This window comes from Scyliorhinus canicula, chromosome 20 (assembly GCF_902713615.1).
Source record: "Scyliorhinus canicula chromosome 20, sScyCan1.1, whole genome shotgun sequence".
Taxonomy (NCBI): domain Eukaryota; kingdom Metazoa; phylum Chordata; class Chondrichthyes; order Carcharhiniformes; family Scyliorhinidae; genus Scyliorhinus; species Scyliorhinus canicula.
In genome coordinates, this window is record NC_052165.1 from 53254874 (window position 1) to 53275820 (window position 20947).

Sequence of the window (20947 nt, forward strand, 5' to 3'; positions counted from 1 at the left end):
TCTTTTGGGTTATCCTTAAGATGACTATGTTTGCACCTAGCTTTAGATGAGGAAGGGTGGACGTAGCCTTTTGTTTGGGGGAAGGCTGGTGTTGGTGACTTATCTCTGTTTGTTCCTTTTCTCTTATCACTCCTATCTTTTTCTTTCTTTGGCTGCTCATTCAGCAGAGGTTGTCAGTTTGTGATTGGTTTCTATTTGGTTGGTTCAATTTGGTCAGTTGGATCATTTTCCATTGTTGTGTAATGATCCCCAAGAACGTTTTGTCTAATATGTCCAAAGTTTCCTCAAATTGTATGTGTTGGAACGTAAAAGGGTTGAACCACCCTGTGAAACACAGTGAGGTATTTTCTTACCTGCAGAAGTGTAAGGCTAATTTTGTTTTTTTTCAACAGACCAATTTGCCCAATGTAGATTATTTTAGACCCAGTTAGAGAGTGGGTGGGGCAGATCTTTCAGTACAAATTTCACTCTAAATCATGGGGTGCAAGTTTGATTCATAAAAATATCCCAATTGTTTCTTCACACATAATAGCAGATTCTCATGGTTCCAAGGTGATTGTATTTTTCGTATTTAGTAAACAAATAATTCTGGTCAACCTGTGTGCATGACATTGGGATGATGCTCAGTTTACATAGAAACATGCATAGAAAATAGAAGCAGGAGAAGGCCCTTCGTACCTGCACTGCCATTCATTATGATCCTGGCTGATCATCAAATTCAATACCCTGATCCCGCCTTCCCCCCATTTCCCTGGTCAACTCTACAGGTTACATCCCCCAAAGAATTCCAGTAGATTTTTATTAATTTTTCTCTGCCTAACGTGTACAATCATCATCTGTTCTGTGTGGGGACTTCAGTTACATTTTAAGTCCTTCTCTGACTGCCTCAAATCTGCTCACGTTCTTTTGCTAGATCAGCTTCTAGTATTAATTCCTTTTTTACAAGTCTACAAGGTCACAAAAATTTGGCGTTTTCTTTTGCCTTCTGACTTTTCTTTTTCCTCTCCAGTTCATCAGTCTTATTCAAGAATAGATTACTTTCTTTTGGATAGTAAACTTATTTTGCTCTTAGTCTCCTGTGAATATCATAGCATATTTTGTTATATTTGACCGTGCCCCCCTGTCGATTAAACTGAGCTTTCCTGAAAATCTGCCCTTTCAACGTACTTGCCATTTTGATCCTGTTCTTCTCTCTGATGAAGAATTTATAAAATTTTTCTCCTCAAAGATTGGTTTCTTCTTAGACATCAATACAACCCCTGATGTAACTAAATCCACTATTTGAGAAGCATTTAAAGCTTATATCCGTGGTCAGATCATTTAATTCACTGCAAGGATCAATAGGCAGTGCTCAATTCGCCTTATTGACCTTATACAACAAATTGATCAATAGTATGCATCTACTGAAATCTTGATCTTTATAAGGAATAATTCCTTTTACAGACAGAATTTGAGCTATCATCCGCCAACCAGGCTGAACAGTATTTTCTGAAATCAAGACATCCGTACTATGAGCATGGGAAAAAGTCAACAAAATTCTTTCTTACCAACTTTGCAAGTCAGTGACCTCTAATCTGATCATGGAAACTGGCACTGAATCTGGTACTTCTGCACTAGCATGTAAATAATCAATTTAAAACTCTCTATTCTACCCTGTATTCATCTGAGGCAGTAGACAATTCTAGTTTTCATTAATTTCTTGACAAGCTGAAGCATTTTCAACTAGCTTCAGCCAGAGGTGCCAGCTGGATGATACATTTTGACCTCCTCCTGAGGTCCACAGCATCACAGATGTCAGTTTCAGCCAATTCTATTCATTCTACGTGATACCAAGTTAGGGCTGAAGGCACTGGATACTGCAAAGGCTATGGGCCCTGACAACATTCTGGCAAGATTACTGAAAACATGTGCTCCAGAACTAGCTGTGCCCTTAGCCAAGCAGTACAACTACAACACTGGCATCTACACGGAAATGTGGAAAGTTGCCTAGGTGTGTCGGACAAATCCAACCTGACCAATTTCTGTCCCATTCGTCTACTCTCGATCATCTTGAAAGTGTCATCAACATTGCTGTCAAGTACATTTACTTCGCAATACCTGCTCACTGATGCTCTGTTTGGGTTCTGCCAGGGCTACTCAGCTCCTGACCTCATTACAGCCTTGATCCAAACATGAACAAAAGAGCTGAAATCAAGAGGTGAAATGAGAATGACTGCCATTGACATCATGGCAGAATTTGACTAAATATGGCAACAAGGAACCTTTGAAATCCTGAAGTCAATGGGAACTAGAGGAAAAGCTGTCCACTGGTGGGAGCCATATCTAGAAAAAAGGAAGATTGTTGTGGTTGTGGGGGTTTATCATCTCAGTCCCAGGAGGCTCTACAGAAATTTTTCAGGTTAGTGTCCTAGGCCCAACCATTTTCAGCTGCTTCATCAATGACCATCCTTCAGTCATAAGATCAGAAGTGGGGCTGTTTGCTGAAGCTTGAACAAGGCGTAGTACCGTTTGCAACTCCTCAGATACTGAAGCAGTTTGTGACCATATGACATAAAAACCCTGGACAATATTCAAACTTGGGACACAAGTGCCAAGCAATGACCATCTTCAACAAGAGAGAATCTAATCATTTTTTCTTGATATTCAATGTCATGACCAATACTGAATCCTCCACTACCAACAATCTGGGGTTACCATTGACCACAAACTGAACTGGACCAGCCATAAAAATACAGTGGCTATAAGAGCAGGTCAGAGAGGCTGAGAATTCTGCAGGAATGTAAAGGAGGAATGCAGGAAGCCTGTCCACTTCTACAAAACGCAAGTCAGGGTGATGGAATACCTTCCACTTCCCTGAATGAGTGCAGCTCCAACAACACTCAGGATAAAGCAGCTCGCTTGATTGGCACCCCATCCACCACCTTAAATATTCACTCCATCCACCACTTATGCACAGTGGCAGTCATGTATGCATTCTACAAGGTGTACTGCAATAACTCACCAAGATCACTCCTTCAACAGCACTTTTCAAAACTGCGACCTCTACCACATTGAATAAACATCTTCACATGCAAGTTCCACTCCAAGTCACACACCATCCTGACTTGAAACTCTCTCGCCTTTCCTCCACTATACTGAATCCAATCCTGGAACTCTCTTCCAAAATGTACTGTGGCTGTACCTACACCACATGGACTGCAGCAATTCAAGAAGGTGGCTCACCACCATGTTTTGAAGGGGATTTAAGGATGAGAAATAAATGCTGGCCTGGCTTCCAACATCCAAATCCCGAGAATGAAAGAAATACTCATTATGATGATGTGTCCAGCATTGACATAACACCTGATGTGATGTTCAATCTCGGTCAGCATAATGTCGAGTCCAGGGTTGGTGAAATGTCATGTCCAGAATTGGTAGACTTTCCATTCTAGATTTTGTAGAATTCTCAGCATGTTATTAAACCCAATGTTTTAATGCACAGGTCGAGTAATGGTGTGATTCTGAGCCGGGATCAGCCAAATGCTAAATGTGATGTTTGATGTTTAGTGATTTTCAAGGTCTGGGTTAGTATATGCTGAGGGAAGGGTTGTTTATAGTATGCAATCATTTTAACAAAGCTCAGGGTCCTTCTCATGACGAGCATGAAGGTGATGCAATGTGAAGCCAAGTGTACGTAAAATGTGAACCCTGTAGTCAATATAATGGCTCAGCCTGAGTTGTCTCAAAGCTGAGTAGACGTTTGGTACAGATGTAAAAGTATATTGCTGGGTCTAGGGCCAATATAATTTGCAGCTGATAGCCAATTTTATTAAGCTGAACAAAGATGAGGAGGAATTTCTTCAGCTAGAGGGTGGTGAATCTGTGAACTCATTGCTGCAGAATGCTATGGAGGCCAAGTTACTGAGTGTCTTGAAGATAGAGATAGATAAGTTCTTGCCTTTTTTTAAATTCATTTACGGGATGTGGGTGTCACTGGTTAGGCCAGCATTTTTTGCCCATCCTTAGTTGTCCTTCAGAAGGTGATGGTGAGTTGCCTTCTTGAACCGCTGCAGTCCTTGAGGTGTAGGTACATCCACTATGCTGGTTGGAAGGGAGTACCACGATTTTGCTCCAGTGACAGTGAAGGAATGGTGATGTATTTCCAAGTCAGGGTGGTGAGTGACGTGGAGAGGAAACCTCTAGGTGGTGGGGTTCTCAGGTATCTGCTTCTCTTGTCCTTCTAGATGGTAATGGTAGTGGGTTTGGAAGGTGCTGTCTAAGCAACCTTGGTGCATTACTGCAGTACATCTTGGAGATGGTACACACAGCTGCCACTGTTCATTGGTGGGTGAAGGATTTGAATGCTTGTGGAAGGGGGAGCAATCAAGCGGCTGCTTTGTCCCGGATGCTGTCGAGCTTCTTGAGTGTTGTTGGAGCTGCACACATCCAGGCAAGTAGAGAGTATTCCATTACACTCCTGATTGGTGCCTTGTAGATGGTGGACAGACTTTGGAGGGGTAGGAGGTGAGTTACTCGTCATAGGATTCCCAGCCTTTGACCTGCCCTGGTAGTCAGAGTAGTAACATGGCTGGCCCACTTCCGTTTCTGATCAATGGTATGTTGATTTGGGGGATTCAATGATGGGAATGCCATTGAATGTCAAGGGGTAATGGTTAGATCCTCTCTTATAGGAGATAGTCATTGCCTGGCACTTGTGTGGCACGAATGGAACTTGCCACTTGTCAGCCCAAGTCTGGATATTAATAAGGGGATCAGTGGTTATGGAGAGAAGGCAGGAGAATGGGGTGAGAAATATATCAGCCATGATTGAATGGCGGAGCAGACTCGATGGGCTGAATGGCCTAATTCTGCTCCTATGTCTTATGGTCTTAAATGTTTGTACATTACATTGATCCTGGACTCAATACTATGCTGATCCTTGTATCTGTACGGGGTGTTTAGGGGGGAGACAGGGGCGAACTGAGGCCCAAACCAATAAATGCAAGTGTAAGTATGTGTCATGGCCATATTGGAGAATGTAAAATATATATGTCGGTTAAAGGGGGGGGTGGGCGGAATCAAGGCCACAGTTGTTATGAAGATGTTCATGTGTAAATATATGTGTTGTTTTTTGCGCAGTTTTTTTTTTCTGATAATTTTCTGGTCCCATCTGTGGTGGGAGTGAAAATTTGACAGACCAGCCAAAGGTCCGCTGACTTCAGGTGGGAATATCCAGTCCTGCAGTGGGCAGGATCAGAAAATTCCAGCCAATTTGTCCTGAAGCACAGATAGCAATTCACATGCATAATATTCATACATAGGTCAGTGCAATGTGGAATCCAGGATTGGTTTGCAAAACCCATTATATTTGCAATGCAGAGCCCAGAATAGGGCTTGATATTGCAGTCCATGAATAATATAAGGCTGAGACCGAGGGTTTCTTAGTTGAAGGACGGTATAAAATTTGCCACCTTTTCACTTAATTCCAAGTCTTTACTTACCCAACAATGCCAAGGTCATCAGAGGAGAGTAGATTCATGCATTAAACTAGCCATACAATTTCAGTATTTGATGCCGACTGCAGCATGTTGTAGCCTTTATTTCTTATCTGAAAAGATGAAATTATATACATTTCTCCAGTGTCATGTGAGTGTCTGTTTAAGAAAGGTTTTTGTCTTATCACATGTCTTCAGTGATGTCATTGTGTGGGTGGAGCTGAGCTGTGACTGGGAGTTTTTTGGTTTCACTTTCACATTTAGCTGCTGTGGACTCAGACAGAGAACAGAAGTTTTTTTTTCTCCTGCCTCTCTATCCTCATTTTACTTGGATTTTGTTATTGAATTGGAACAGTTAAGGGGAATTCATTAAGGGTCACACATAGATTTCTGTAGCTGTGTGGGGTCTTTTTGTTTGTAATTGATAATTCTTACTGGTGTGTTTATACAAATGTTAACTAAATTCTCAGAATAAAGCTTGTTTTTTTCATTAAAAGCGTCAAAGATGTCTGTTGAATAATACCTTAAAGGAAGGCTCTTGTGCTCATCCTAGCCAAATTCACCATAAAGGTTGTAGGTCAGGTGGACTCCATAATAAACTTTGGAGTTTTTAAAACTTGGCCCATGGCACCATTTTTTTTTTAAAATTTAGATTACCCAATTATTTTTTCCAATTAAGGGGCAATTTAGCGTGGCCAATCCACCTACTCTTCACATTTTTGGGTTGTGGGGGCGAAACCCACGCAGACACGGGGTGAATGTGCAAACTCCACACGGACAGTGACCCAGAGCCGGGATCGAACCTGGGACCTCAGCGCCGTGAGGCGGTTGTGCTAACCACTTGGCCACTGTGCTGCCCTGGCACCATTTATTTAATAATATTTTTAATTTGATGCCAAATTAAAGGACATAATAAAGAAGTAGTCTATTTGTACACCATTCTGGTGCACATAGACCTTGTATTCTGAATCAATGGAAGGCTGGTCAGACCATCAGGTAGGTGGCAACTGATGGATATTTCCTGATGGAGAGAAATCAATAGAAAGTTAGTGGATTGGCAGAACAAGCTTGACTTACTAAATTATGGACCAGGAATTAACCATTACCTTTTTGATCTATTTAGACCTGCAATGGTAGGATCAACACCAAACAAACCTCTTGTCTTTTAAATTAAAGTACTTTGCAACGAATTAAAATCACTAAGCTTAATTATCTCTTGATAGGTGCGTGTGTTTACGTATTTGATTGGCCGGGAGGTTACATTTGCAGAATATGTTAAATGGATAGCATGTAACAACAAAGGTAAGAAACTTGTCTTTAAGCAGCTAATTTTGTAGAGTGCGGTAGCATAGAGCTTACTTTACTGGATTAGTAATGGGGAGCCTTAGATTAGTGATTCAGAGACATGAGTTCAAACCTCACCATGGCAGCTTGAAATTTAAATGCAATTAATTAAATTAATCAGAAATAAAAATCTGGTGAAGGTAATGCCTTGTTACCAATTACCTGGTGAAGGTAATGAAGGTCAAGCCACTGGGTTGTTGTAAAAATCCAACTGGTTCACTAATATCCTTCAGGAAGGAAATATGCTGCCTTTACCTGATCTGGCCGATATGTAACACTAGATTCAGGGCAAGGAGGATGACTTTTAACTGCCCTTTGAAATTATCGAGCAAGTCCTTCAGCTGTGTTCAATAAGCTGGCCATTGGAATTTATAACGTGTCTGAACGTGTCTGTACTGTAATATCAGTGAAAAAAGGACCCACATTTCCACTTTTGTTCTGCTGGTGTTTTCTGCTTCAGTGCCCTTGGAACCAGCCAGGAACAAAAATGGAACATTCTCTTCCCCAGTCCCTGATTTTCTGTTTGTCAATTTTAAGAAGCATAGTTTCATGGGCTGAGGGTGAACGGTTTCCTGGTATATGCTCCCAGCTTGTTCCCGACAAAACTATTTCTTCTGTTCCTTTTGAGCCATGCGAACATACACAAATTTATATATCCATTAAATTGATGTTTTGTTTCAGTTGAAAATGTACAGGTATTATATGGAAGTTGTGTGAACACAACAATGGGAAATAATTGGAAATGTTTCTGCTTATTAGTGGTTAATACACCACCAGATAGGGTGCTAAGCCATATAGACCCTGAAGGCTGCAGTTCTACCCTTTGCGTGTGCTCAGCCCAGCTAATTCTGCGGAAAGAAATCGAACTGGGATCTTCCTTGTCTGTATATCACGTTGACCCATAACGTCCGGCTAGTGCCGGAAGCCACAGCCGCCGATTTTAAAAGGGAAACAATGCGCATTTACCTGCGCTTGGCTATCGCGTCCAATCTTCCTCCTGGTGCGGCGGCCTCAGGCCTCCATTGCCCTGGTCTGCACAGCTCCAGCACGACGCAGGAGTGCAGCCCTGCCACATTCTGATGGGGCCAGCTTGAGAATGCCCATTGAGGACTGGCATTTAAACAGCAGACAACAGGTGTTTTAAAGGTATATAGACATTTTTTAAACAGTTGTTTTTGCTCTTTCATCTATACAGGCATTGTTGCTACTGATTCTTTTAAATTAATTTTTAGATTTATTATTTATGATTAAAGGTGATTATTTCTAAGTGAACATTGGTTTGGTTATTTGTTTTAAATCTGTGAAACTATTTAAACCTGCACTATATTATTATATAACTTTTTGTGTGGCATGATTAAAAGTGTTTGAATATTTTAATTTAAATTATGGTCATCAGATGTTAAGAGCGTCCAGGGCTTTTTGCTGTAATAATCTTTATTGGTGTCACAAGTAGGCTTACATTAACACTGCAATGAAGCTACTGTGAAAATCCCCTAGTCGCCACATTGCGGCGCTGGTTCGGGGACACTGAGGGATGAATTCAGAATGTCCAATTCATTTAACAAGCACATCTTTTGGGACTTGTGGGAGGAAACCGGAGCGCCCGGAGGAAACCCACGCAGACACGGGGAGAACGTGCAGAATCCGCACAGATAGTGACCCAAGCTGGAGGCGAACCTGAGTCCCTGGCGCTGTGACGCAACTGTGCTACCGTATCGCCCAATTTGGTCATTACTTCAATACTGTTCCTGCAGCCTTGTAACATATGCGGTTGGATTCTTTGCAGCCCCACGTCGAATTTGTGGCCGGCGCTGGATCGGAAATCCACTTTCACACCGTAATCAGGTCCGGAGCCAGTTCGGCGATTCTCCAGGACCTGAAAATTGTCGTGACCGCGGAATATGCCACGCGGCTGGGGGCCCATTGACAGAGGCCCGCCCAGCAATCCCCTACTCCCGACTGGCCGAGTTGCCGACGGCATGGAACTAACCAACTATTGCTGGGCGGGATGCTGTCGTGGCATTTGCGGACTCAGTCCGCGGTCGGCCTGGTCGGGGGAGGACGTTCGGACACCGGGGGGGGGGGGGGGGAGTGGGGAGGTGTTTGCTTATAGGCGCCCGGGGATTAGATCCGAGCGGTTAGATACTCGGGTGCGCGGCCGATCGGGAGGGGAGTCTCCTTTCTGTGTGTGGCCCCGTGGTCTGAGCTCGTCGTGGAGCTCGGCGTGGCCGTTGGAGGTCGCCGCCATGCGCGGACTCCAAACCGCAAGTGCGTGAGCCAATATCCACAGCTGAAGCTGCGAGATTTATCCAGGTCCCTGCTAGTCCCGTGCAGGGCATTGAATTAGCTCAACTTGTTTATCAGAATTTCTGGAGTAAAACTCCACCCTTTTTAGGCCAGCGTGGGGACATAGTTCCATTTTGGGAGAATACAGCCCATGTTTTTTATATTAGTGTTTATAGAATCACAACAGTGTAGAGGAAATCCATTTGGCCCACCTGCCTGCACTGACATTCTGAAAGGAAATCCTACCAAGGCCCACGCCCGCCCCCTATCCCCTCTATGCTACCTAACCTTTGGGAAACTGAGGGGCAATCTAGCAAGGCCAATCCCCCTAACCTGCACATCTTTTGGCTGTGGAGGAAACGCAGCAGCACGGTGGCATAGTGATTAGCACTGCTGCCTCACAGCGCCAGGGACCCAGGTGTGTTGTTCCTTGTGTCTTAATAAAGCTCGTAGTCTCAGAGTTGGAGAAGATGCTTTATTGTGATTTTGTTCTGTCTTCAGAGCTTAACTTACGGCTACCTCAAATGCTGCCTGCCTGCCTGTCCTGTGTCCTGCTACCAGTTCTACCTTCCGTGAAGTGTGTCCTCACTTCCTGTCCCTGTGTATTTATAGCTCTCCCATGCTCCCTCTAGTGCTTGCTCAGTTGTATTGCATCTACTCAGATCTGCAATCACCACACCAGGTTCAATTCCGATCTGTGTGGACTTTGTAGTTTTCCCAGTGTCTGCGTGGGTTTCCTCTAGGTGTTCTGGTTTGCTCGAACAGTCCAAATATGTTGGGGCAGCAGGGTAGCATGGTGGTTAGCATAAATGCTTCACAGCTCCAGGGTCCCAGGTTCGATTCCCGGCTGGGTCACTGTCTGTGTGGAGTCTGCACATCCTCCCCCTGTGTGCGTGGGTTTCCTCCGGGTGCTCCGGTTTCCTCCCACAGTCCAAAGATGTGCGGGTTAGGTGGATTGGCCATGCTAAATTGCCCGTAGTGTCCTAATAAAAGTAAGGTTAAGGGGGGGTTGTTGGGTTACGGGTATAGGGTGGATACGTGGGTTTGAGTAGGGTGATCATGGCTCGGCACAACATTGAGGGCCGAAGGGCCTGTTCTGTGCTGTACTGTTCTATGTTCTATGTTCAGAGTAGGTGGATTGTCCATACTAAGTTGTCCCTTAGTGTCCAGGGATGAACAGGTTCTGGGGATAGGCCAGGGGTGTGGGCCTAGGTAGGGTACTCTTTCACGGTAGGGGGGGGGCTGACTCGATGGGGCAAATGGCCTCCTGCACTGTAGGAATTCTGGGAAATCCATGCAGACACATGGAAAATGTGCAAAAACCATACATTCGCCCAAGGACCCAATTGAACAGGAGTCCCTGGTGTTGTGAGACAACAGTGCTAATCAGTGGGCTACCTTGTTACCCATGTTATTATGTTTCTGCCTAGTTTACTTCAATTATATTATTCATTTATAATAATCTCATTATAAAATGTTGGGCTGGATTCTCCGCCCCGCCACGCCACTTTTCAGCCTTAACACGCCAACAGGATTCTCCGTTACGCCGGCCGCACAGTTGGATTTCATATTGTGGGGCAGCCACATGCTGTCGGGAAAGCCCTGGGCGCTGGCAAAACGGAGAATCACGCCAGTGAGAATCACGCCCGTTGTGTTTTGATGTTCCAGTAAGACTTTGTACAAGCTTGTAAAGTTTAATGTAAAACAATTGTTAACAAAACAAAATTTATAAATAGAAAACTTTGAAAGCAGTTGACATTTAACTTTATCAGCTGAACAATGGCATTAAACTACCTCAACTTTTACAAATTTCTTGAATATTCTCACTTTAAAACAATGGAGAATAAAATATATTTCCCCGCATGAACACAACGGCTGTGTCTATTTGTTAAGAGAGGTGTAAGGGGTTTTGACATTGTTAATGTTACAAGCTCAAAGCCCGAAAGCAGCAGCTGTTGAAGCACAGTGTCCTGGCACAAATCTCCTCTAACATCACTTTGGGATGTCCTTTGGCAGTACACTCTTAGGGATGTGTAATTGATACCTGTCAGAGAGATAGTTCAAATTTGCTGACAAGAGGCTTGCATATGTCAATTAAGGCATTAAACTTTGAAGTAATCACTGAGGTTTGTAGGGATGAGCATTAGGTCAGGGAGACTGTTAATCAACACAGCTTAAAATACATTGCAAAATCCAAATGTACTTCAGCTCTGAATCTGCTGGGAGGACTGGCGTGTTAACATTAGTGTCCTTGAAAGAGTCAATAGCACCATATCGAGGCCATGACCATCCGAAATCAACTTCGCAGAGCCATCCATGTGCTTCGGATGTCAGAGTCTTGACTGCCAAAGATAATCTTCTCCATCCAACTCAAGAAAGGATCCCAAACAAGAGGAGGACAAAGGGATCTCTTCAAAGACACCTTGAAAGTTTATTTCAAGAAATGGAACATAGACGTCAATGCTTGAGAGACCTATGTTCAGAAGAGATCTACTTGGAAGAACCTCTTGATTGAGGGTCACAATTCTTCGCGAACACCCGAAGGCAAGAGGAGGTGCGGAGGAGGAGCCTGAGAAAGGAATACCCATGACCGAATGTCCAAGGACCGATCCCACCTTTTGGAAACTTAAGCCAAATGAGTGATAGATTTGTTAAAAATAAATTTAGAGGAGCCAATTCATTTTTTTCCAATTTAGGGCAATTTAGTGTGGCCAATCCACCTACCCTGCACATCTTTGGGTTGTGGGGAGGAAACCCACGCAAACACGGGGAGAATGTGCAAACTCCCCATGGACAGTGATCCAGAGCCAGGATCAAACCTGGGACCTCGGCGCCGTGAGGCAGCAATGCTAACCACTGCGCCACCGTGCTACCCTATGAGTGATAGATGATGCGGCTCTAGGATCGGGCTCAACAGTCACACAATGACCCATAACACCCGTGACCATTAACACATAGTATCTTAAGTGGACAATCAGACTCATTAGCGAGTGATCACCGCATTCTATCCATTATAGTTTCTTTAATAGAATTAACATCCTCATGACAAACCGAAGTTTGAAAAAATCTTTTTTTTACTTTCTGTGACTCCAGACTCACTTTATACAGTTAAGTATCCTTTTAATGGAATTAACGGTCTCATGACAAACCAAAGTTAAAAAATATATATCTTCCTTTCACTTTATTTGGATTTTGAACATATTTATAAATGCTAAACACTAACAATGTAAAACATTAACCTACCAAAACAATCTCCTGATGTCTCCTAGAGCCAAAAATAAAAGTGCAAATAAAAAGGTGGTAAAAACACACGTAACATTGGGAAGTGGTCCAAGTTAGCACTGTCCCTGCATTTTTCATTGAGCAGATCCAGCGCAGTGCAGAGCTTTAAGCAAAGAAAAGAAAACCGGCCGGGAGTTTAAATGCCGTGCGTTTCCAGGGCGCCTGACTGTGCACCCGACTTCTGGGTCACCACGCCCTGCGTGTGTAACGGACCAGTGGCTTAAGTCGCTGACCGTAGAGGAGATTGTTGCTAATACTGATGTAATTTATCTCATAGAATTGCACAGCACCTTTAAACAGAATGATGTAGTGGATGTGAATTTATGTTCTGTATTCCCTATGTGGTGAATAACTGCTTTAAATTGAGCAAGAAGAAAGAAATCTCTGTCCTTCAGAGGAGGTATGAAAATCAGTTGACTAATTGGTGTGTTGTTTAAATCACAGTCCAATTTTCTGCAACAGCCATAGGAACATAGGAACAGGAGCATGCCATTTAACTCCTTGAAACTGTTCTGCCATTCAATGAAGTCATGGCTGATGTGTGACCTATCTCCATTTACATGCCTTTGCCCCAAATCATATAATACCTTTGACGAACATAAATCTATCAATCTCGGTTTTAAAATTAATGATTGATTCAGAAAATGTGTTTTTTAAAGAAGAAATCCAAAATATCAGTTATTTACTGAACGTGGGATCATCATCAACTGAACTTTTTTTGTATGATTTCAGCCAGTTTCAGTCTCACCAGAAGTTTTGGTTTCCAATCTCAGTTTCGGTCTTAGTTTCCTTAGAAACGGAGAGAATCAGTTTACTTTCTCAGTGGGCGTGATTCAGTGAACAAAAGGTTAAGTCCACTTTTCGGCAGGTTGAGCGGGGTGCTTCTCAATGCCTGCAGTGCCGAGAATCGCCCTGCCATTCAAAGGCACTTTGCCGTTTTTTTTGGCCCCGGGGTTTCTCCCCCGAGGTCACACTTAGAGAGATTTCCTGCTGGCAAGCTCAACCGGCTGTTCACAGATCGGGGCACCATTGTGGGTGGCAGCCCCAATCTTCGCCAACCCCCTATCTCGCTGTCTGCCCCCTTCCTCACGCCAACCTTGTTGGGGTTCTTTGGAATCCCCCCTAACCCCTCCGCCAATCAGCAATTACCCCCAAGGCCGACCTTTGGCAGTGTTTACCTGCACCTGGGCGCCCTGGCAATGCCAGCCTGGTACCTTGGTGATGCCAACCAGGCACTCAGACTGTGATAAGCTGGCACTGCCAATGTATTCGGGTCGCATTGCCCGGGTGCTGGGCTGGATATGCCACGGTGTCCGGGTGCCACCATGTCCTGTCTCCGCCCACCACCGGGTATCTAATGGCCTGCAAGACCCCCCCCCCCAAGGTACCATTACGCCTGGTTTGCGTTTGTGTGAAATATTATTAAATGGCGCTCTGATGAGGTCTCGTAACCATAACTGTTGAGTCCTGGTGCCGGGTGAATCCATCGTCCAGATATTTAAATGAGGGTGACTCATGATCAGCCCGGCACCTGGTACAGTGCCCAATTTGGGGCTCTCCCAGGATTCATCCGGCGCACCTGGATCCATGCCCAATATATATTTCCGGTACAAGAGGGCTAAATCACTGGCTTTTAAAGCAGACCAAGGCAGGCCAGCAGCATGGTTCCATTCCCGTACCAGCCTCCCTGAACAGGCGCCGGAATGTGGCGACTAGGGGCTTTTCATAGTAACTTCATTGAAGCCTACTCGTGACAATAAGCGATTTTCATTTCATTACTAGCTTGTTCAATCTCTCCTCATAGATTAACTATTGTAGTCATTCCAGAAAATTTAGTCTGCACTCCTTCCGAGGCCAATATATCCTTCTGGAATGGTGCTGCCCAGTACTTCAGGTGTGAACTAACCAGGGCTTTGTGTATCTGAAGCATGACTTCTAACTTTTTTCACTCTCTTCCTCTTGATATAAAGTCGAGAACCAGTTAGCCTTTTTGATTATTTTCTACAACTACTGCCAAAATTTTAATGAAATGTGCACCTGAACTTCAATGCTCTTTGGGCCCCTCAGGCTTGACCTACCCTTTACAAATCCATGCTGGTTCTCTTTGAGCAGTTGAACATTTTCAATGTATTCAGTTACCCTATCCTTAATTATGAATTCTAGCAATTTCCTGACAACCGATGTTAAGCTACCCGGTCTGTAATTCCCCTTCTTTTTCTGTCTTTCACCTTTATTAAACAACATGCCGACATTTTCAACCTTCCAGTTCAAGGGGATGGTTGCAAAATTGGGAGAACGTTGAAAGATTATAGTTAGGATTATCTGTAATGTTCAACCCTCACTTCTTTTAAAATGAAGAGGATGGAAATCACATGATCCTGGGATCCATCGCTCTTCCGTGCAATTAATTTCTCCATTACTATTATCTTCTGTCAATTTTGTTGGATTGTTTTTTTGTTTATTTTTTTAATGGGATGTGGCATTGCGTACTAGGTCAGATATTTATTGTCCATATCTTAAATTCCCTTGAGAGGGTGGTGGTGAGCTGCCTTCTTGCACCACAGTGGTGTAGGCACATCCACAGTGCTGATAGAGAAGGAGCTCCAGTGACAATAACCAAGCCCTATTTCTGATGTTATCACTCCTGGAGTGAATCGATCTTTTTGCACCGTCTTAAAACTTTAAAAAGTTATGGCTCTAGTTCAACCTCTCAGCCTCTGTTAAGAGCAGAACAGGTGCACATAACAAGCCTCTGACCTGCTTTAGTAGCCACTGTATTTATATGACTGGCCCAGTTCAGTTTCCGGTCAATGGAAACCCTCATATGTTGTTAGTGGGGGATTCAGTGATGATAATGCCTTGAATTTCAAGGAGAGGTGTTTGAATCTCTCTTGTTGGATTTAGTCATTTTGTGGCACCTGCGTGGCATGGATGGTACTACCCTCTTATCAGTCCAAGTCTGAATGTTGTCCAGGTCTTGCTGCATATGAGCACAGACATCTTCAGTATCTGAGTAGTCGTGAATTGTGCTGAACATTGTGCAATCATCTGCAAACACCTTCTGACCTTATTCTGACCAAATATTTGATGAAGCAGCTGGAGATGGTTGGGCAAGGGACACTACCATAGGGAACTCCTGCAGCAATGACCTGGGACGGGGATGATTGATCTCCAACAACCACAGCCATCTTCCTTTGTGCTAGGTATGACTCCAACCAGAGGGGAACCCCCCCAACGTCCCAATTCCTATTGACTCCAGTTTTGCTGGGGCTGCTTGACGTCATTCTGTCAAATGCTGCCTTGATGTCAAGGACAGTGACTCTCGCCTCACTTCTTTAATTCAGCTCTTTTTTCCATGTTTGGATTCGGGCTGTAATGGGTCCAGGAGCTGATTGGGTCTGACAAAACCCTAGCTGAGCCTCAGTGAGCAGGTTATTGCTGAGTAAATGTTACTTTATAGCACTGTGGATAATGCCTTTCTTCATTTAGCTGATGATTGAGAGTAGACTGTTGGGATCGAGTTGAATTTGTCCTGCTATTTTTGGACAGGACATACCTTGGACAATTTTCTATATTGCTGGGTATATGGCAGTGCTGTAGCTGTACTGGAACAGCTCGGCTAAGGTGCACCTAAGCACAAGTCTTCAGTGCTATTGCCGGAATGTGGTCAAGGTCCATAGCATTTTCAGTATCAAGTACCTTCAACCATTTTGTGATATCATGTGGAGTGAATCGAGTTGGCTGAAGACTGGCATCTATGACTCCATTTTGTGAGATTGGGGCACAACAGGCAGAATCTTGAACTCTCCCCTGTGGTGATTGAGCATTTATTCAGACGGGCGGGTGGCAGGTGAGGACCCTGTCATCTTCCTACCTGCACTCTGACTTAAGTCCATGGCAGGAACATCTGCTGTCAGCTTTCTTACCATACTGCCAATTGAAGCTCTTAAGTGGGCAATTAACATCTACTTAAAGTCCTCAATCTGCTGCTGTTGTCTGCTTATATTAACCCAAAGGTTAATAGGGGATTCATGTGGTGTTGCTTGTGAGCTCCGAGCGAGAATTCCTCATTCAAAGGTATTCGCTACCTCATTGAAGGACCCAGTATCAGTCAGGGAGACCCATTGACAGCCACCCCCTTTGCTTTTGCTGCTAATCCTATCCTCCACAACCTCCATCTTGCAAGTCCTGCCATTACTTACGGCTGGCCTTGGGTGGCTATTGTACGAGCCGCAGTCACCACTTCACTAATAGTATTGCTGTTCAATAGAGCTGTTGGCCTCTGGTTGGTTGGCAACTTTCAGAGGGTGGGTCTTCAGCCCATGAGGTCCTTGATACCGGAGCCACTTCTGGCCTGTCAAGTGCCTGAGTGGAATAGATGTAGTGGGCCTTCCTTAAAAGAGAAAATGTAGTGCCTTTGCTAGCTCTCCAACTGACAGCTCCCACCAGCTCCACAAGATTTCACCTTATGATTCTATCTTTGATCACCAGTAAACACTGCTGCTGCTGCCCTTTGTGAAACTTCAGGAAAAGTAGCAAGTTAACATGCGGAGACATATCGGACAACTACCACTTCAAATTGTTGCAGTCCTTCTACCTTGCAGTAATGGTTTCCCTACTCACTCCCCCCCCCCCCCCCCCCCCCCCCCCCCTTCGGTTATTGATAGATTAATTGTTATGATAGCTTTTCATAAACCTTGCAGTGCAGATATTCAGGCACTTCATTAAAAATGTTAGACAATGACAAGCCACAACAAAGCATTAACTTCCACAGCCAGAACAAATCACTGTTTTTGTTTTGTCTATTTTATCTTCTTATCTCGTTATTAAAATGACGATAGAAATATGTTATTCAATTGCAGGGTATTACACTCATATCTCGACATTGGCTGATGTTCAGGAGAATGTCATGGAATACCTTCACGTTCTCAGCCGTCCAATGGTCATTAATCATGATCATGACATTATATGGACAGAAGCATACATGGACAATGCAGTAAGTTTGCTGTTAAACTAAAGCTCTGGAAGTTCTTCTGTGTAATCATAAAATCAGATGTATGTGAACATCTGCGAGTGTAACTCTTTACATCTACTTCTCCAGAGAAGCTTAAAGGATTTTCATTTATTTCTTCTCTCAAAATTGAAGTTTGCAAAACTAGACTACGTCCAGCATCTGTTATAAGATCACAAATTGCACTTGTAATTGTAATATATGTTGTCTGCAATAGAATATTACTTCATATGTGGATTCAAAGGAACCTACAGTACATGTTAACTACTGTAGGTGGATGTTTCAGGGACTGCTTTCTACTGCTACAAGAAACTCAGCTTGATCAGAAGAATACATGCAGAAGTGAAGTCCTCAAATCATTCTGCTATCTTCAGCCACTAATACTTTATCATCATCATGGTACCCTTATGATGCACGATCAATAACTCCTGAAGCGAGATTATAGGACAATTGAAGGCTTTATTGAAGTAGATGTTTCCCTCAGCAGCGCAGGTACAGAATGCAGCAGCTAGGGAAACACAGACTCTTATACTCCGCCTTACTGGGCGGAACCAGCAGGCAGGCTTCACCAATGATCTTACAGTATCAGGTACTTCCAACACCAATGATCTTACAGCATCGGGTACCTCCAACCTAGGCACCGTAATACCCCTCATACTGACTACCACACCTTATTTGCCTGTAAAATACTTTCATCCTGATTCAACCAATCTATCATCTTCAGCTTGTAGTGTAATATTATCCTGATTTCCATTGCCTACTGCATTGCATAATCAACCTGCTAAAAGATAGAACTTCTCTTCATATAGTATCAAATTATTTTGAGCTTTTAACTAGATGAAATATCGCTAAGTTGAGAGAGAAGCTACAGAATAATGTTGAATATCAATGAAATGGGTGCTAACCATTGCAATGTTGAAATCTAACCTGGTTGTGGTCCAGATTCTACTTTAAATCCATTTATTCTTTCATCATTTTCATGTACAGTTGATTAAATCAGGTCACCACACTCTAGAAACTAAAATATTAACTTGAGGTGTACATGGAAATGATGCAAAAGGAAGACAATTGCTGCCTTACCTTGCGCATTCATTTAGGATCCCGGACAAGAACCCGGCTATTTGCCATTTGTAAATCTGTGAGGAATGGTTACTGCCCCACAGGAGTGGTAATGCTGATGTATATTTTATGTTCAAACAAACTTTAATTTAAACACACAATTAACCACATTAACAACAAAGAAAAGCTTTATAGTTAAGTCACAGTAGTTCTTAAGTAAAATAAAAAACTTTAACTTACTTCCTAAACCTGCTACTATATTCCAATTGAGCAAATCAATACAGTTCAAAAAGCACTCCTGAATAAAGCTAACAAGCAGTTGTAAAGTTTACTTGCTTTTCTCTGTTTAGATCTTTGGAGAGAAAACCTTTCAGGACCAAAACTGAAACACCCTTGTTCAGGGGCTGGTTTAGCATAGTGGCTTGCAATGCAGAACAATGCCAGCAGCGTGGGTTCAATTCCTGTACCGACCTCCCCGAACATGCGCTGGAATGTGGCGACTAGGGGCTTTTCACAGTAACTTCATTGAAGCCTACTTGTGACAATTATTTATTGTTATTTATTCAGATTAAAATCATAGGGAAAACTAAATTTTCAGCCAGAACTGGATCCTCCCCTTAACTACATCGCCTGCACCCAAAGCATAAGGCGTTCTTCTGTTTTCTCCCACAAGATATCCCATAGCCTCTTCAATTAATACCAAACATAACACTCCATATAAATCATCTACACACCAGTTATCCTTTAAATGTAAACAATATTCCATTAGCTAGCTAACTGTAACAAGTAAATGGTTCTCAAATCTATTGGCAGGACATTTCACCTGCAAAATCAATGATTACCTCGCTTTTATGAACCCTTAGCCACAGCTATATTACTTCAAAAAAAGTCAATTTCTTACATTCAGCACAATTCTTATTTGTCATGTTCAGCCCTCTAATTCTGTTCCATTCTGTTAAATTACCACATCTATACAGTTCCGATGTACATCATTTTCAATGCCTTCTTTTAATGCGATCTTTCGCTTTCATTCTTAACCATTTATCAACTTCAATCTAAGGAGGTGCAGGAATGATTAGCTTGCAGAACCTGCCAGTCTTTCTATAGTTAGCTACTTGGAGTTATTCCTCTTCAAGATTCTTCGTGTGTCCAAGGTCCTGGAGCTGTTAAAATTACCACAACATTACTTCAATTGTTTCTCATCAGAAAGAAACGCATTACGGTGTTTCAAGGATATTATGGGTGGAATTTCCGTGTTCTCCCTTATTGACATGAGAGAGGGAACATGCAGAAAATCCCCACCACCTTCAACTTGAAATTGGAACAACATTTAAACAGGATGGAAACTGCCTGTCTAGCATCAATTATGGATAAGCCAGAATTATTTTCAGCAGAATGCCATCAAGATTGAAGGCATGCTATGTCTGGTCAACACATGCAATTCTGTACAGATAGATTAATGGAAGAGAAAACCCTGGAATGAATATGATAAATAATTAACAGGGTGGTTATGGGGTCTTTCGGAGGGGCTGAATGGTTTACTTCATCCGGAATTATGTTGTAATCATAACACTCAGACCAAAGGCCATCTCAATCCCAGGAATTTTTTGCATGTAAGGAACCGAATTAGACAGTTGAGCTGCATTATTTCTACTGCTATATGAATAGCTTGGATCTTCAGGCTTTCTAGTACATGTCTAGGCATTAGAGAGGGATGGTAGGAAAGTTCAATGTTGTCACTTTCAAGGCCTGTGCCCAGTCCAACCTTGCTTGTGTTGTTTTACACTGCTTCACTATGGATAATGATCAGAGTGAGAGTGGGCCAAATGACATCAGTGAGATCCCTATTGGGCTGTCAGTTGGTTATCTGTAACTAGCTCTAACCGTGCTGAACCTGGAAAACACCCCATCCTCCACACTGGAACTGCAGGCCTTTACAAACACAATCTGAAAAGGGCTGCTAGTATGAGGAGTTATATCTGAGTTGCCAGCATGATGTTTGGCATGGTTTCCTACGCCTGTACAAAAATGTAATGCTCAGAAAGCATACTTTTTAAAAACAAAATAGGCCTTTTGTGGTTCCGCAGCTAGAAAAAGATAAAACCAAACTCTTTGGAGAGTTTTGTAGGGTTGTTCTCCTTGGAGCAAAGGATGTTTGGTACAACTGTCAAGATTACAACAGATTTAAAGTCTTGAGAAAGAGATACAGAGCGGATGTAAAGAATAACTTTTTTACATAACAGGTGGTAAGGACCTGGAATTTGGTGTGGTGAAGGTGATTGAAGTGGAGATGATTAATTATGTCAAAAGAATAGCATTTGAAGGAAATAAACTATAGGAATAGAGTAGGGGAATGGGATTGAATGGATTGCTCTGCAGAGAGCTGGTATGGACTTGATGAGCCAAATGGCCCGTTTTTGTGCCGTAATAACAATGGCAGAGTTTTACAGCACAGTAGCGGGCAGATGTCCAACCTAGCGTGCTGTTAAAT

General features: G+C 43.0%; 1 protein-coding gene across 4 annotated transcripts in view; it reads left to right on the forward strand.

Annotated features, from left to right (window-relative positions):
* Window positions 1–20947, forward strand: part of cacna2d4a (calcium channel, voltage-dependent, alpha 2/delta subunit 4a) — a 591407-nt gene that overhangs the window by 157739 nt on the left and 412721 nt on the right. For all 4 annotated transcript variants that reach the window (XM_038781413.1, XM_038781415.1, XM_038781414.1 and 1 more), the window contains 2 exons: window positions 6698–6776; window positions 17249–17382. In XM_038781413.1, the coding sequence (XP_038637341.1) occupies window positions 6698–6776; window positions 17249–17382 (213 nt within the window). The remainder of the gene's footprint in view (window positions 1–6697; window positions 6777–17248; window positions 17383–20947) is intronic.